The sequence below is a fragment of the Cotesia glomerata genome, linkage group LG2 (genome assembly GCF_020080835.1).
Source record: "Cotesia glomerata isolate CgM1 linkage group LG2, MPM_Cglom_v2.3, whole genome shotgun sequence".
Lineage (NCBI taxonomy): Eukaryota > Metazoa > Arthropoda > Insecta > Hymenoptera > Braconidae > Cotesia > Cotesia glomerata.
The window spans coordinates 19,455,095-19,475,083 of record NC_058159.1 but is presented as its reverse complement, the minus strand read 5'-3'; the positions used below and the strand labels follow the sequence as shown (position 1 = coordinate 19,475,083).

The window sequence follows — 19,989 nt, the reverse complement described above, 5'->3', positions numbered from 1 at the left end:
GCGATCCCGTAATAAGAACAATTCATCGGTTATGTGATCAGCGAATATAAAGTATATGTAAAATTCTTAGTCCGTTGACTGAATAGCTACATGTAAAGTTAAATTTCGGAAGACCTTACAATGACTTTTTCACCGCTGCCAAAGAGACGATTTTTGTAAAACAATATAATTATTAAGAAAGAAAAATATTTTATTCGGTTGACCTTGGAAGCGATCCCTGTAATTTGCTGTTTCTCTTGAGATCCTATCAAATTTTATATCTGTAGGAACTGTATTTGAAAAATATGAATTTTTTGACAATTATCACTCCTGCACTCCTATGTGGGGAAGGAATTTCGTAAGACCCTATTCGAGATAATTTCTACATTAAAAACAAAAGGTTAACACCCCCACAATCCCTTTTGAGTTTAGGGTTCAAGAAAATCCATTCTTAGCTCAACTTGACATAATACACGAACATTCCTACCAAATTTAGGTCTGTAGAAGTTACAGTTTGGAAAATAAAATTTTTGATTTTAACACCCACCCCCGCAATCCCTAACGGAAGTATAATTGATTGAAATCCGTTTTGAGATGATCTCTACATGACAAATAAAATATTCTTATCTAATCTGCAGCTTTTAGAAGCTATATTTTGAAAATTAAGATTTTTTTTGTTAACACCCACCCCTGCAATCCTTATTGGGAGGTGGTTCGTCGTAAAATCCGCTCTTAGATTATTTCTACACATATAGAAGATTCTTACTAAATTTGAAGTTTATAAGAGCTATATTTTACAAACGAAAATTTTTCTTTATTAACGCCCCCGTAATCGCTTTCGGGGTTGGAACTTGATAAAATTTATTCTTAGCTCAACTTGACACCATACATGAAAATTCCCACCAAATTTGGAGTCTGTAGAAATTACAGTTTGAAAATTAAGATTTTAGATTTTAACACCCACCCTCACAATTTTTATCAGAAGTTAACTCTGTTGAAATCCATTTTGAAATGATCTCTACAGGAGAAATAAAAGATTCCTACCAAATTTAGAGTTTTTAGAAGCTATATTTTGGAAAATAACATTTTTTATTGTTAACACCCACCCCCGCGATTCTTATTGGAGATGATTCGTTGTAAAACTCGTTCTTAGATCATTTATATATCACATATAGAAGACTCCTACTAAATTTGAAGTCTATAAGAGCTATAGCTTGAAAATTAAAAATTTTCATTGTTAATACCCACCCCCGCAACCCTCTGTGGGGTGAAATATCGTAAAGTTCATTTATAAATTATTTCTACATCTCTTACAAAAGATTCCTACCAAATTTGGAGTTGATAGGAGCTATAGTTTAAAAACGGGAATTTTTCACTGTTAACGCCCCCGCAACCCCCCTTCTAGGTGGAATTTCATTAAACTCGTTCTTAGCTGACCTCTACTTGGTGAGAAGAATATTACTACCAAATTTCAAGTCTCTGGACCGCTATTGAATGGCCGTGACTGGGAGACCCAGTTATGGCCCAGGCTCGGGTAATCATTGGGCCGGCCAAGGCTTGGCTGCCCAGTCTTGGTCCAAGCTTGGGTCACCAATGAATGGCCAAGGCTATGTTAGCCAGTCTTGGCCCACGCTTGGGTCACCAATGAATGGCCAAGGTTAGGTTAGCCAGTCTTGGCCCAAGGTTGGGTGATCAATGGCATGGCCGAGGCTGGGTTAAACAGCCTGGCCCACGCATGGGCCAATACAGGTACGCCGAAGCTAGGTTTCCCAGTACTGGCCAAAGCCTGGCTCCTTTGTCAACTCTGGGGGTTTCCTGCATGGGTAAACATTTGTAAAAAATAGTTCATTTTTATTAAAACACAATATTAAATAACATAAATTATATAAATAATAAACCGTCACACTTCGTCATCATATAGATTTAGCTTATAAGAATAATGAGATGTGCATTAACTTATCGATCGTACGGTGTAAGGATTAGTTATCGGTCTGGCAAACGCGCGGGTCGGGTTTGAATCTCGGTTAGAATGGATGCGATTTTCACTTTATTTCTATAATTAGCAAAAGTTAGGTCTAAATTAAGAGTCAAACGGTCTGAACGTGCGTTAGCTTTACTTAAAAAATAAAATAAAAAAATAATACTCCAAAAATTCTTTTTTTTATCAAATGGCATGGGCCAGACTTGAAAATTAACTGTGGCCCAGTCCTGGTAACCAGGCATAGGCCAGTCCTGATAACCAGGCATGGGCCAGTCGTGGTAACTAGGCTTGGCCCATCGTTATCATCCCAGGCTTCTACCAGGACTGGGCCAAGTCTGGCTTACAAGCTTGGCCCAGAGTTCTACATAGCTGGGCAAAGCCTGGGCCAAGCTTGGCCCCGTGGTATTTCCTCTATAGAAAAAGGAACAAAATTTTCCTGTATCAGCAAAAAAAAAATTTTCGTTTTAAATGGAGTACCCTAATATCTATAATATATCGACGATACTTTGGTAAAATCTTGTATCTCTCATTTAAAATACATAGAAGATACGAGGTTTTACCAAAATACCGTCGATATACTTTTTTTAGTACTCACTCTTATGTCAAACATTAGAATAATATTCATTTAATCGTTTGCTGCAATATAGCCTGTAGATTATTATTATTTTTGTTATTATTAATTCAATTTTGAAATGTGTGTCCTACATAATGATAGATTTAGTGAAAAAACTCCTTTAAAAGTGTAATAAATTCGTCAAATTATGGTGGAGTGGTGTTATTTAATAATTATGTCTTATGTTATTATATTTTGCCTATAAAATCGAAAAAGTTTAATTTTTTATACTTCCTGTGTAGTTTTTATATGATTGCAATCATGATGATTTTTACTATTTCCGATGATAAAAGTTACCATTTAGATAATAAACCGTATAATCATAATTGTAGAAATTAATATATAATGATTGTACTAATTACAATCGCCAGAGAGTTGTATTTACCATTTTAACTTTGGAAAAGTTAGTAACTATACTGGATAGTAGAAGCTACAATATAGGGATGGTTACCGTTAACATAAAATTCTCTCCGTGCATATAAGGTTATGAATGTTATGATAAAAATTAGGGGTGTGCGAATAGTGTTCGAATCGAATCAAATCGAATAGTACTATTCGATTCGAAATTCGAATCGAATATTCGAATAGTTCGAATAATTCAAATAATTCGAATAGTTCGAATAATTCGAATAGTTCGAATAATTCGAATATTTCAAATAATTCAAACAGTCGTTTTCTGTCAATAAACTAACTAATTTTTGTATAAAAATAAATTCGTTTTATTTCAATTGACTAAATGAAGTCTTCATAATTATTTGATAGTAAAGTCTGCTTATTATTTGTAATGAATATTTCTTGGTGTATTCGGACCCCCCGCCTCGGGGCACCGCGCCATTTTGACATTTCTCCGGGAAAATTCGATTTTTTCAAAAATAAGATCTACAGACACGATGGATTAGACATTGACGGAGTGTAAATATAGACTACATTTGGAAATTCTATAGCTTTATTATCTTTATATCTAGCTAGAATTATTTTAATTAATTTATTCTTCTCTAAACTTAAATAAATTAAGTCTATAACTATATTATATTATAGCAATATTTATATAGCCCACACGAATTTTTTATATATTTTTCAAATATGAAGTAACATGTATATAAAATATGTGAAAAAATTCGTGTGGGTATTCAAATGCAAGGTCTCGATAAGTGTAACTTGACAGGATGAGCTTATATCGTTAAAAATATCATCAGTAGACAAAATACAATGTCATTTCTTAATAGTTATTGACATTTTTTAAGATGTAAGCCCATCCTGATGTTACGCTTATCGAGGCTTTTTATTTGAGTATGCACACGAATTTTTTCATATATTTTATATACCTATGGAATATTTCTCTTATTTGTAGAATATATAAAATATATAAAAAATTCGTGTAGGCTATATAAATATTGCTATAATATAATATAGTTATAGACTTAATTTATTTAAGTTTAGAGAAGAATAAATTAATTAAAATAATTCTAGCTAGATATAAAGCTATAGAATTTCCAAATATAGTCTATATTTACACTCCTTCAATGTCTGATCCATCGTGTCTGTAGATCTTATTTTTGAAAAAATCGAATTTTCCCGGAGAAATGTCAAAATGGCGAGGTGCCGAGGCGGGGGAGGGGGGGGTCCGAATACACCAAGAAATATTCATTACAAATAATAAGCAAACTTTACTATCAAATAATTATGAAGACTTCATTTAGTCAAATAAAATAAAACAAATTAATTTTTACACAAAAATAAGTTAGTTTATCGACAGAAGACGACTGTTTGAATTATTTGAAATATTCGAATTATTCGAACTATTTGAATCATTCGAATTATTCGAACTATTTGAGTTATTCGAACTATTCGTATCATTCGAATATTCGATTCGAAATTCGAAATTAGCTTTCCTTGGAATTTATGCACTCTACTCTTAAAAAGTACAAATTAACATACTTGAAGAACTTGCGGAGGAACATCAACACCTATGGTTGTTAACTGAGCACCAGGAACAGGCTTTGGAGTGGCTGCTACTGGCCTCTGTTGTTGTAAGCTTTGCCGAAGTTCAGCTTCCCTTCTTTCTTGCTCTTGCAATTGTTCGCGCATTAATTGAAGTTTTAAATGTGTCCTTGAAGTCGGTATCGCAGTTTTGAATGTCGGCGGGCTAAGAAACCAAATTAATTTTTAAAATAATATTATCTATACTATTAGAATTTATACGTAAATTTAAAATTTTGTGGTAATAAAAATTTTTATGGGATATATAACGTATAAATTGACAAATTTTACTTATAAATTTCATCAGTACTTTAGCAATAGGTAAGAGCTTCAATTATTTTCTTCAATAAAATATTAATGTTTAGGAGGATGTACACATAAATACTGTTGTAATTCTAAGTAAGAAATACAATTATACAAATAAAAATAAAGTTAGAAAAATTAGTGGCAATAATACCCACACTGAAAAAATATATATGCGCAAATATGCTGACAAAAATACATATACGTCGCACATATAAAATATATACGCCACATACTTTTTTTTTGCCCCCGTATATGCGGCATATATTTTTTTTTAGTACGGGCAATAAGAATTTAAGAACACTACAATACATCGGAAAATCACAATATATTTCAAAAATGTATGCAACTAAAAAAAAAAAGGCCATTCGGCATCCGAAATGGAAGTAAATTTCATTTTATTTCATTTCTGTGGACAAAACAACTGCAAAAGAAAAATTTCTTAAAAATGACCCTAAGATGGATATTTTTTTATTTAGAAAAACATGTAAAATGTAAATTGAAGCATAATTTCTTAACTTTCAGATGCATTTCATATGTGTAGTAAAATTTTTTAGAAATGCCAGGATTTAAAAATTTTCACAATTATAAAAATTCATATTTTTTCACTTTCTAACCCGAATAACTTTGGAAAAGGATAACTTATTGAATCTCTGTAAATTGCATCTGGAAGCTCTTCAAATTAGCTTTAATTTGAGTACCATATCATATGTGTAGTCTTAAAATTAGGTCTTATTCCGCTATGCCAAATATGAAATTTGCTATTGCACTCGTTTTAGTAGATTTCATAAAAAATTAACGATTTCCAAACATCGGGAAGTTATTATTTTTTCTATTCATGATGAAATCTACTTCCATTTCGGCTGCCGAATGGTCTTTTTTTTTTTAATTTTTGTTTTTGAATGTACTTTTTAAAAAAATATAGAAAAAAAATTAAATACGATAAATTCGACAAAATATCCGGGTTTTTCAACTTTCCGCTAAAAAAATCGAAGATTTTAAAAAATCGGGAAGTTATTGGTCTTATCCCATTTTGCAAAATTCGAGTTATCATCAGATCTCGACGTTTGAAGGTTACAGGAAACTTCCCTGACTACCTCCCGCGAGGTTGTCACTATGTCTGTATGTGTGTGTGTGTGTGTGTGTGTGTGTGTGTGTGTGTGTTTTCCCTTTAGGGGAATCCTTTTTACGGATTCTAGGCATAGTTGTTTGGCCTGGATATGTGGCGACTCGACGCAGCGTCATACTAAAAACTCGACGCTAACGCCCCTACCCACTAAACCCTAAACCCCTTTCTCTTCTATCCTCTGATCCCCCATGGTACCGCCGTAAGGCATTTCTTCGCGGGGGGAGGAATTAGCTGCCGCTCTTCCTTCTGGTGGCTAAGATGTTATTTCTTCCTTCTAGATTCTGTCTTTTGCTCTTTTTCTCTCGATGGAACGCAGCTCTGTAAGCACTTCTGTGACAAAAGTGTTCGTTGCATTCCAGGCAGCTTCTGAAGACAGCATTGCTTCTACGACTGACTCTGGTTGACTTCTCCTCTTCAAGATCCTCTCCAGCTCCTCACGTTGTGGATTAAAACGCGAGCACTCGATAAAACGTGCTCCGCATCTTCAGTGACTCCAGGGCAGGACGGGCACTCCGGAGAATCGTCATGCCTAAAGCGGTGAAGATAAGCCCGAAAACAGCCATGTCCTGACAACATCTGCGTTAGGTAGTAGTTGACCTCTCCGTGTTTCCGGTTCAGCCAAATGTCGATCTTTGGTATGAGACGATGCGTCCATCTACCCTTCTCTGCGGCATCCCACTGAGATTGCCATCGTGCGATGCTGTGCTGTCTTTGTTCCGTTCTGAGTTCTTCTGCGCTCAGTGTTGTTGACCTCTTTCGTTGGTAAAGGTTCCTTCTTTCTTCAGCTAGGACTCTGAGAGGTAGAGTTCCAGAAATTACGCACACTGCTTCCTCAGATATTGTGCGGAAGGCGCAAGCTACTCTTAGGGCACTCAGGCGATATACTGGTCCAGCCTTTCTCCATGCTTCTTGTAATTCTAGCGCATCGGCCCAAATGGATATTCCGTACGTAAGCACTGATGTGACTACAGTTGCCAACAATAGTCTCCTGCTCTGCTTTGGGCCTCCGACGTTAGGCATCAATCGTGCGAGGCTTGCCCTTAATACTGACGCTTTGGCACTGACGTGTTCCACTTGCTGTTTAAAGTTGAGACGGGCATCAAGCATCACTCCCAAATATCGGATATAAGGTTGTGATGTGATTTCTTGTTCGCCGACTCTAAGATTGATGGTCTCTAACACTTTCCTGCTGGTAATAAGCACTGCTGTGTGTGTGTGTGTGTGTGTGTGTGTGTGTGTGTGTGTGTGTGTGTGTGTGTGTGTGTGTGTGTGTGTGTGTGTGTGTGTGTGTGTGTGTGTGTAAGTATGTGAATCGCTTATAACTTTTGAACGACTAGACCGATCGGAACCTACCAAACGGCAGTCTAAAGAGTTCCTTCAAACTTAGATTTCCTGTGAATTTGAAGCGATTCGGACCGATAGATTTCGAGAAATTTAAAAAAAAAAAAAAAAAAAAAAAAAAAAATTTTTTTTCTTAAGTGGTTTTTTGGGAATAACTTTCAAAAGGCTTTATCCATCAACTCCAAAAACTAATCCGCCCTTAAGCTTGAAAAACCACGTCGATCGCCGCTAGTCCGGTCAAAATCGGTTGATTCGTTCGAGATATATCATGGACGAAGGAAAACCGAAAAAAGTGATTTTTTCCACATAACTACGACATTTCTTTTCGGATCGTTTTTGATGTAATAGAATAATTTTTAGAGCTCAAAAAACCGCGTCGATTGCCACCAAAAACGTAAAAATCGGTTGATTGGTTCGAGAGATAAGTATTTGGAAACAAGGATTTTTTTAACATCTCCGACATTTTTTGGAATAACTTTCAAACGGCTTTACCGATCGATTTTCAAAACTAATCAGCTATTAACATTAAAAAACCATGTAATATCTGATGAACTACAAACTTTCTCCAGTACATCTACTTTCAGAGAGTCCGTGTTGCCATTACTATTTATTCTAAGCGATTCTGATGTTATCAATCCCCTTGAGATATAATTCAGCTAACTGCGAATTTCCGACAGTCAATTACCCACGAATTTATGCTACTGCACTATAACCGTATGTCATTTAAGTCAACTACTGTTTTCGAAGCAAGTGGAACAAGCGAGCATTCCATCAGACAATTTATAACCTTTTATTATGAATATTATCTTTCTCTTTCTCTTTAGTTCCGAGCTGATAAGCATCTCGATCTAATATTGTGCAGAAAATATACTTTGTTGAAAAATCATTTCCCAAATCGGGAATAAAGCCAACTTATTCACAGACTAGGAATAGATATTGCTCAATTTCAGTTGCATAAAAGAATTTGAAACTTTATTGTACTACTTGTACTTATCATATTATTGGAGGTTATAGAATATTATTGCGCTAAGATAAATTTTTTTTTACTTTTTTTGAAGGATTACATATTTTTGGATGTTTTAGATAAGAAAAATTTGTTGTATTACACCCATAAACATATGATTTTCATAGTTATGATATTCTGTAAAACAATGTTCTGATATGGTCTAATATGTTCATAAATGAATATTAATATGATCACACCTAACTTGATAAGACTTGATATGCCCCTATATGGCCTCATATGCCTATGTATGCTCAAAGATAGTTTTTCGAACAAAAGTGTTGTTGAAAATTTTTGACGGAGGACACATCATCGCTGATTTATCTCTTTACAAGAGACTTAGGTTTAAGGTACTCTAAAATAATAACAACTATAAATTACGCACTTTACGCACACGCCCTCATCTTAATTAATAAGGAATCAGAGTATATTTTTATCGATAATTTCGATTTTAACTTTAATTCACTTATGGATGTTATAGTTTAATATATTATGAACAATATTTTAATTGCCGACTGAAAGAAAAATTAACTTGATTTAAGAGAAAACATTTTTGAACCAAGAAAATCATTTTGAAGAGTCTCAAAGTTCATTGTCTTGAATCAAGAAAAAAAGGCCCATTCGGCATTTCATCATAGATAGAAAAAAATATAACGAGGATTGTATACAGAACTAGGGCTTTTAATTTCCATGCAATCGACAGACAAATACTAAAACCAGTGCAATAGCAAATTTCATAATTGGCATAGCGGAATAAGACATAATTTTGAGACTACACATATGGTATGGTACTCAAATTGAAGCTCATTTAAAGAGCTTTCAGATGCATTTTACAGAATTTCAATAAGTTATCCCATTCAAAAGTTATTCGAGAAAGAAAGTGAAGAAATATGAATTTTAATGATTTTCAAAATTTTTAAATCCTGGTATTTCTAAATTACTTGACCGATTAAGCTCATCTTCGAACTTGACTTTGGTATTTATCTGTAGAATAAGTATATTGAGTTTGGTAGAGATCCGTTGTAAATTAGCGACGCTATCGTCGTGACAAGCCGCGTTATATCCGATATATATATATATATATATATATATATATATATATATATATATATATATATATATATATAGCATATATATATATATATATATATATGTATATATATATATATATATATATACTAGCTGTTACCCGCCCGCTCCGCTGGGCACTTCATAGAATTGTATTTTTAGAGATCTAAACTTGAAATTTAATGGGAGTATTGTTTAGATTTATACAGATTTCAAATTTTATCAGATTGGCCCGTACCTTTTATCTCTGTGATTATTCTAGCTAATATTCATTGTAAATTTTAACGTGCAATCACTATGACATTCCAGTGGTTTTTTTCCAAAAATGAATAATGACTGAAACGAAGAAAAAAATTTGAAATGATCATTGAAAGTTTCAGTTAAAGTAATTGCGCGTCTCATAAGTGAAGTTGAAATTTGGCTAGCTTAAAGCGTGACGAATTTTGCCGTTAATTTAAATTTCCTCCGTGACATCAATTTTTCATAGAAACTTATTTGTACATGTTTTTAACGAATTCTCTTAGAATAAATAGCCAAATTCCTTTTTCACATCTCAAGTGCTTAGAAAATGCATTCATTTCAATCTGTTACGTTCCCGCGATCCGGTAATAAGAACAATTCATGGGTTATGTGATCAGCAAAAATAAAATGTATGTAAAATTCTTAGTCCGTTGAGTGAATAGCTACATGTAAAGTTAAATTTTGGAAACCTTACAATGACTTTTTTTGCCGCTGCCAAAGAGACGATTGTTGTGAGAAAATATAATTATTAAAAAAGGAAAATATTTAAATCCGTTGGCCTTGGAGGCCATTCCCGTAAGTTCCTGTTTCTCTTGAGATTCTATCAAATTCTATCTCTGTAGGAACTGTATTTGAAAAGTATAAATTTTTTGACAATTATCACTCCCACACTCTTATATGGGAGAGGAATTTCATAAGATCCTATTCGAGAAAATTTCTACATTATAAACAAAAGGTTTCAACAAAACTTCAAGTCCATAGAAACTTTTGTTTGGAAATGAGAGATTTTCATTGTTAACACCCCCGCAATCCCTTCTAGGGTTAGAATTCGAGAAAATCCATTCTTAGCTGAACTTGACATCATACACGAAGATTCTCACCAAATTTAGAGTCTGTAGAAGTTACAGTTTGGAAATTAAAATTTTAGATTTTAGCACCCATCCCCGCAATTCCTATCGGAAATAGTCTTTATTGAAGTTCATTGTGAGATGATCTCTACATGAGAAATAAAAGATTTTTACCAAATTTAGAGTTTTTAGAAGCTATATTTTGGAAATTAAGATTTTTTATTGTTAACACCCACCCTCGCGATCCTTATTGGAGGTAATTCGTTGTAAAGTCCGTTCTTAAATAATTTCTATATTATATGTAGAAGACTCTTACTAAATTTGGGGTCTGTAGGAGCTATAGCTTGGAAAATAAAAATTTTATTTGTTAACAACTACCCCCACAAACCCCTGTGAGGTGAACCATCGTGAAATTCGTTCGTATATTATTTCTACATCACTTACAGAAAGTTCCTACAAAATTTGGAGTCTGTAAGAGCTACAACTTTAAAATTCAAAATTTTCATTGTTTATACCCATCCCCGCAACCCCTGTGGGGTGAGATATCGTAAAATTCGTTTATAGATTATTTCTATATCTCTTACAGAAGATTCCTACCAAATTTGGAGTCGATAGAAACTATAGTTTAAGAACGGGAATTTTTCATTGTTAACGCCGTCGCAAACCCCTTTGGGGGAGGAATTTAATAAAATCCATTCTTAGCTGAACTTGACAGGAAAATTATACCGGAAGATTTCTACCAAATTTAGAGTCTATAAAAGTTACAGTTTGGAAATTGAAATTGAAAATTCTAACACTCACCCCCACAATCGCTATTGAAGGTAGAATTTATTGAAATCCTCATTTAGATCACTTCTACATCACACATAGAAGACTCTCACCGAATTTGGAGTCTGTAGAAGCTATAGCTCGGAAATTTAAAATTGTAATTGTTAACACCCACCCCCGAAATTCATATTTGGAGAAGGTTATCATTAAATACGCTCTTATATCATTTCTACCTCAAATATATTAGATTCTTACCAAATTTAGAGCCTATGGGAGCTTTAGCTTAGAAATTTAAAATTTTCATTGTTAGCACCCACCCCCGCAATCCATATTTGGAGGAAGTTGTTATAAAATCCACTATTAGATCATTTCTGGATCACATATAAATGATTCCTACCAAATTTGAAACCTATAGGAGCTTTAGTTTAGAAATTTTTTATTTTCATTGTTAACCCCTACCCCGCAATCTTTATTGGGGATGAGTTATCATAAAATCCGCTCATAGATAATTTCTACATCACATATAGGAGATTCCTACTAAATTTGGAGTAGATAGGAGCTATAATTTAAAAATGGGAATTTTCCATTGTCAACGCCCCCGCAACCCCCCTTGTGGGTGGAATTTCGTAAAATCCGTTCTTAGCTGACCTCTACTCGGCGAAAGGAATATTCCTACAAAATTTCAAGTCGCTACGCTTTATGGTTCCAGAGATATCGTGATGAGTCAATATATAGGTGGAAATCTCATATATATATCTATATATATATATATATATATATATATATATATATATATATATATATATATATATATATATAGATTCTTTTCAAATTTGGAGCTTATCGGAGCTACAGCTCGAAAATTTAAAATTTTAATTGTTAAAACCCACCCCTGCACCCCCCTGTGGGGAGGGATATCGTAAAATTCGTTCATAAATTATTTTTACATTACTTACAGAAAATTCATACAAAATTATGAGTCTGTCGGAGCTGTAGCTCGGAAATTTAAAATTTTCATTGTTAACGCCCACCCCCGCAATCCATATTGGGGGTAGGCTGTCATTAAATCCGCTCTTGAATCATTTCTACATCCCGTAGAACAGATTCTTACCAAATTTGGAGCCTATAGGAGCTACAGCTCGGAAATTAAAAATTTTCATTGTTAAGACCCACCCCCGCACTCCTCTGTGGAGTGGGATATCGTAAAATTCGTTCATAAATTATTTTTACATCACTTACACAAAATTCATACAAAATTAGGAGTCTGTAGGAGCTAAAAGTCGAAAATTTTTAATTTTCATTGTTAACGTCCATCCCCGCAATCTATATTGGGAGTAGATTGTCGTAAAATCCGCTTCTAGATCATTTCTACATCACATATAGAAGATTCCTACTAAATTTGAAGTCAATAGGAGCTATAAGTTAAAAATGGGAATTTTCTATTGTTAACGCCCCCGCAACCCCCCTTGTGGGTGGAATTTCGTAAAATCCGTTCTTAGCTGACCTCTTCTCGGCGAAAGGAATATTCCTACAAAATTTCAAGTCGCTACGCCTTATGGTTCCAGAGATATCGTGATGAGTCAATATATAGGTGGAAATCTCTTATATATATAGATGAGATTCCCACCTACATATTGACTCATCACGATATCTCTGGAACCATAAGGCGTAGCGACTTGAAATTTGGTAGGAATATTCCTTTCGCCGAGTAGCGGTCAGCTAAGAACGGATTTTACGAAATTCCACCCACAAGGGGGGTTGCGGGGGCGTTAACAATAGAAAATTCCCATTTTTAACCTATAGCTCCTATCGACTTCAAGTTCGGTAGGAATCTCCTATATGTGATGTAGAAATGATCTAAGAGCGGATTTTACGACAATCTACTCCCAATATGGATTGCGGGGGTAGACGTTAACAATGAAAATTAAAAATTTTCAACTTTTAGCTCCTACAGACTCCTAATTTTGTATGAATTTTGTGTAAGTGATGTAACAATAATTTATGAACGAATTTTACGATATCCCACTCCACAGAGGAGTGCGGGGGTGGGTCTTAACAATGAAAATTTTAAATTTCCGAGCTGTAGCTCCTATAGGCTCCAAATTTGGTAAGAATCTGTTCTACGGGATGTAGAAATGATTCAAGAGCGGATTTAATGACAGCCTACCCCCAATATGGATTGCGGGGGTGGGCGTTAACAAAGAAAATTTTAAATTTCCGAGCTACAGCTCCGACAAATTCATAATTTTTTATGAATTTTCTGTAAGTAATGTAAAAATAATTTATGAACGAATTTTACGATATTCCTCCCTACAGGGGGGGTGCGGGGGTGGGTTTTAACAATTAAAATTTTAAATTTTCGAGCTGTAGCTCCTATAAGCTCCAAATTTGAAAAGAATACGATATATGCGATAAACTGAAACTAAGGAAACGACCCAAAGTCGAAGAAAGTATTTACTAGCGTTATAGATTGAAATATAGATTAACTATCAAGTTGGAATACTAAAATAAAATAATAAATTATAAAATTAGTGTAAGAAAAGTAGATTTAAGCGAAAGATGTATCAGAGTTTGTTAGACAAGCTGTACATCTGGTGCCAATCTATATATATATATATATATATATATATATATATATATATATATATATATATATATATATATATATATATATATATATATATATATATATATAGGAGATCCCATTTTTGAACTCACTTATCACGAAATCTCAGAAACTATTAGGTCGATTGACTTGAAATTTGGTAGGAATATTTCTTTTGCCGAGTTGAGGTCAGCTAAGAACGGATTTTACGAAATTCCACCAACAAGGGGTCTTGCGGGGGAGTTAACAATAGAAAATTCCCATTTCTTTATTAATTTATGTGTGTAGTCATTTGTTTTTTGTTTTCGTCAATAAAACAAAAGACGATCGTTTTTTCGTCATTCTTTTTTTTTTCTAGCTTATAAAGAAGTCGGAAAAATGTATAACATCAACTCTACGCTTTCAATGCTTCTCCATCCACACCATTCCACGCATCCACCCCCACTCCCACGCATCCACCCACGCACTCCCACGCATCCAGCCACGCACTTCCACACATCCACCCACGCACTCCTACGCATCCATCCATGCACTCACCCACAATATCATATACATCCATGCACTCCTACGCATCCACCCACGCATCCATCCATGCACTCCTACGCATCCACCCACGCACTCTCACGCATCCATCCATGCACTCCTACGCATCCATCCATGCACTCACCCACAATATCATATACATCCACCTATACACTCCTATGCATTGATTCTAACCTCCATAATATCTGTTACAAAAAACGGTTTTTCCATCATTACGGTTGCGACGTGAATTGTCCATGCCAACGGTTTTGTTGGTAAAAAAATGTAAATATTGCATGATTGTCAATTGTTTTTTTTAATTTTTTTTTATTTCTGGTTGCTATAGAGATAACTATAGTCATTTGTTTTTATATATATATATATATATATATATATATATATATATATATATATATATATATATATATATAAGAGATTTCCACCTACATATTGACTCATCATGATATCTCCGGAACCATAAGGCGTAGAGACTTGAAATTTGGTAGGAATATTCCTTTTGCCAAGTAGAGGTCAGCTAAGAACGGATTTTACGAAATTTCACCTACAACCCCCCGGTCGCGGGGGCGTTAACAATGGAAAATTCCGTTTTGTTGACCTATAGCTTCTATCGACTCCAAATTTGGTAGGGATCTCCTAAATGTGATGTAGAAATGATCTAAGAGTGGATTTTCTGACAATTTACTCCCTATATGAATTGCGGGGGTGGACGTTAATAATGAAAATTAAAAATTTCCTAGCTATAGCTCCAACAGACTCCTAATTTTGTATGAATTTTTTGTGAGTGATGTAAAAATGATTTATGAACGAATTTCACGATATCCCTCCCCACAGGGCGTTGCGGGGGTGGGTGTTAACAATTAAAATTTTAAATTTCCGAGCTGTAGCTCCTAAAGGCACCAAATTTGATAATTATTTGCTATATGCGAGGTAGAAATGATCTAACAGCGGATTTTATGACAATCTACTCCCAATATCGATTGCGGGGGTGGGCGTTAACAATGAAAATTTAAAATTTTAGAGCTATAGCTCCTACAGACTCCTAATCTATATATATTTATGAGATTTCCACCGATATATTGACTCATCACGATATCTCTGGAACCATAAGGCGTAGAAACTTAAAATTTGATAAAAATATTTCTTTCGCCGAGTAGAAGTCAGCTAAGAACGGATTTTACGAAATTCCACCCACAAGGGGTGTTGCGGGAGCGTCAACATCGAAAAATTCCCGTTGTTAAACTATAGCTCCTACACGCTCCAAATTTGGTTGGAATCTCTTATATGTGATGTAGCAATTATCTATGCGGATTTCATGATAACTCACCCCCAATAAGGATTGCGGGGGTGGGTGTTAACAATGAAAATTAAAAATTTCTAAACTATAGCTATTATAGGTTCCAAATTTGATAGGAATCATTTTCTATGTAATCCAGAAATGATCTAAGAGTGGATTTTATGACAACCTACTCCAAATATGGATTGCGGGGGTGGGTGTTAACAATTAAAATTTTTAATTTCCGAGCTATAGCTCCTACAGACTCCAAATTCGGTGGGAGTTCTATGTGTGATGTAGAAGTGATCTAAATGAGGATTTCAATAAATTCTACCTTCAATAGCAATTGCGGGGGTGTGTTAGAATTTTCAATTTCAATTTCCAAACTGTAACTTTTAAAGACTCTCAATTTGGTAGAAATCTTCCGGTATAATTTTCCTGTTAAGTTCAGCTAAGAATGGATTTAATCAAATTCCAACCCCAGTAGAGATTGCGGCGGCGTTAACAATGAAAAATTTCCGTTCTTAAACTATAGCTTCTATCGACTCCAAATCTGGTAGGAATCTTCTATAAGAGATATAGAAATAATCTATAAACGAATTTTACGATATCTCACCCCACAGAGGGATGCGGGAGTGGGTATAAACAATGGAAATTTTGAATTTTAAAGCTATAGCTCCTACAGACTCCAAATTTTGTAGGAACTTTCTGTAAGTGATGTAAAAATAATTTATGACCGAATTCTACAATATTCTAACTCAAAGAGAATTGCGGGGGCGTTAACAATAAAAAATTCCCATTTGTAAACTACTTCTCCGATAGACTCCAAATTGGGTAAGAATTTTTTGTAAGAGGTGTAGAAATAATGTACGAACGAATTTTACGATGGTTTACCTCACAGGGGTTTGTGCCCGAGTCGAAATTCTAGTTCTGTTTTAGCGTTAAAAGTGTCCCGAGTCGAAATTCGAGTTCTGTTTTAGCGGTAGAAGTGTCCAAGCCCTTTGAAGGCTGATTTGCCGCCTGAGAATGCGTCTGTTTTGATGGTAGAAGACGGTGCAGGTGAAAAATACCGCTAAAACAGACGTACTTGGTTCTGTTTTGACCGTAAAAAATATCTGAAGAACTATTATTATTATTATTATTTATTTTTTTTTAATTTTATTTTCATTTTTATTTTATAAACATTTGTTTATAAGAAAATGTATCATTGACCGTGTAATCATTTAAATAAATAAAATAAACTGATAAACAAATCAAATTAAAAATATAAAAAAATTATTTTTGAGTACCCGGGAAAAAATGATCAGATCTGATCAGACATGAACAGGCATGAGTCTTCAGGTCTGATCAGGTATGAAAAATGACCGGGTCTGATCAGACCTGGCCAGGCATGTTCAGGTCTGATCAGATCTGTTCATGTCTGACTCGATCAGGTCCATAAAAAAAAATCGGTGCCGACGGGGATTCGAACCGTACACCTCGCGCTCTTCAGACTGACACTTTACCTCTTGACCAAATGATTCATCTTAACTTGAGAGTATCTTTCGAGCTACTTCAAGTAATTCAAATTTTATACATGATTTATCCTTATAGTTAACGGAGTTCTATACCTAATTTATTAATTATTAATAATTAATCATATATTACAGTGATTTATTCGGAACGGCTATTTATTTTTTTCGCTCCATTAACATATGGTTCTACACTGAGAGAGAATTTTATTCAATAGTAATAAAACAGTTTATTTGGACTTGAAAAAATTTAGTTAATATTAATAAAATTATATTTCATATAAATAAAATTATATTAGTATTTAATAAAATTTCATAAGTATTTAATAAAATTTTCTTAAATACTAATATGTGTTTATTAAAATAACCACGAACGACGCTTTCGTTTGCTGTCATTAATACGAATATTAAGTCATTAAAAGAAATAATCTCAAAAAAAAAAAATTAATATTCATCAATTAATTATAATATATTCAAATATATTTTCACAGTAAAGTCTTTTAATAAATAGTATTAAGATTTTTTAACAAGACATCCTAACCTAACCTATTTGTTTACTTCATGACGAATCACATGTAGAGATTTTAAATAATAAAAATAAATAAATATTCGATTGAATTTATGAAATCATAGTCTTTATTTTTAACAAATGCGTCCCTACATTGTCTGGTTTTCTGCTTCTGTTTTCATTTTATTAAATAATGTCTAACTCTTATCGATTCATTTGTGAAATTTTTAAATTTAAGTGCATAAAATTAACATCCACTCGGATAACAACAGTTGTAGACTTTGTATTTCAAAATATAGTTCCGACAAAATTCAATTTTACTTAATTATTTATTCAATTAATTACTGATCAATACTTGTTAGTTAGTTGATTAATGAATTTTCTTTATATTACATGTAGATAAATATTCATTACATACTAAGAAACATTTATTAGTATTTAATAAAATTTTTATTAGTATTTAAGGAAATTTAATTAATATTTAATAAATTTTTATTTGGGATTAGCCAAATAAACGTTTTATTAAATAGTAATAAAATTTCATTACTATTAAATAAAATTGTCTCTCAGTGTTGGCTAGATATCAGACATGGACAGGTCTGATCAGGTCTGAGCGTATTTAAGGCTTTAGACATGAACAGACATGAGCAGGCATGAACAGGTCTGATCAGATCTGAACGTATTTAACGCTACAGACATGAACAGACATGAGCAGGCATGAACAGGTCTGATCAGGTCTGAGCGTATTTAATGCTTCAGACATGAACAGGCATGAACAGGTCTGATCAGGTATAATTTCAGGCCTGATCATACATGAACAGGCCTGCTCAGGTCTAATTTCAGGCCTGATCAGATATGAACAGGTCTGCTCAGGTCTAATTTCAGGCCTGATCAGATATGAACAGGTCTGATCAGTCCTGATCATTTTTTCCCGCCCGGGAAAAAATGATCAGATCTGATCAGACATGAACAGGCATGAGTCTTCAGGTCTGATCAGGTATGAAAAATGACCGGGTCTGATCAGACCTGGCCAGGCATGTTCAGGTCTGATCAGATCTGTTCATGTCTGACTCGATCAGGTCCATAAAAAAAAAAAAAAATCGGTGCCGACGGGGATTCGAACCGTACGCCTCGCGCTCTTCAGAGTGACACTTTACCTCTTGACCAAATGATTCATCTTAACTTGAGAGTATCTTTCGAGCTACTTCAAGTAATTCAAATTTTATACATGATTTATCCTTATAGTTAACGGAGTTCTATACCTAATTTATTAATTATTAATAATTAATCATATATTACAGTGATTTATTCGGAACGGCTATGTATTTTTTTTCGCTCCATTAACATATGGTTCTACACTGAGAGAGAATTTTATTCAATAGTAATAAAAAAGTTTATTTGTACTTGAAAAAAAATTTAGTTAATATTAATAAAATTATATTTCATATAAATAAAATTATATTAGTATTTAATAAAATTTCATAAGTATTTAATAAAATTTTCTTAAATACTAATATGTGTTTATTAAAATAACCACGAACGACGCTTTCGTTTGCTGTCATTAATACGAATATTAAGTCATTAAAAGAAATAATCTCAAAAAAAAAAAAAAATTAATATTCATCAATTAATTATAATATATTCAAATATATTTTCACAGTAAAGTCTTTTAAGAAATAGTATTAAGATTTTTTAACAAGACATCCTAACCTAACCTATTTGTTTACTTCATGACGAATCACATGTAGAGATTTTAAATAATAAAAATAAATAAATATTCGATTGAATTTATGAAATCATAGTCTTTATTTTTAACAAATGCGTCCCTACATTGTCTGGTTTTCTGCTTCTGTTTACATTTTATTAAATAATGTCTAACTCTTATCGATTCATTTGTGAAATTTTTAAATTTAAGTGCATAAAAATTAACATCCACTCGGATAACAACAGTTGTAGACTTTGTATTTCAAAATATAGTTCCGACAAAATTCAATTTTACTTAATTATTTATTCAATTAATTACTGATCAATACTTGTTAGTTAGTTGATTAATGAATTTTCTTTATATTACATGTAGATAAATATTCATTACATACTAAGAAACATTTATTAGTATTTAATAAAATTTTTATTAGTATTTAAGGAAATTTAATTAATATTTAATAAATTTTTATTTGGGATTAGCCAAATAAACGTTTTATTAAATAGTAATAAAATTTCATTACTATTAAATAAAATTGTCTCTCAGTGTTGGCTAGATATCAGACATGGACAGGTCTGATCAGGTCTGAACGGA

General features: G+C 33.4%; 1 protein-coding gene across 5 annotated transcripts in view; it reads right to left on the bottom strand.

Annotated features, from left to right (window-relative positions):
- The window catches only part of LOC123259302 (transcription factor EC), a 435,681-nt gene that overhangs the window by 328,175 nt on the left and 87,517 nt on the right, over window positions 1-19,989 (bottom strand). For all 5 annotated transcript variants that reach the window (XM_044719664.1, XM_044719665.1, XM_044719667.1 and 2 more), the window contains one exon: window positions 4,512-4,719. In XM_044719664.1, the coding sequence (XP_044575599.1) occupies window positions 4,512-4,719 (208 nt within the window). The remainder of the gene's footprint in view (window positions 1-4,511; window positions 4,720-19,989) is intronic.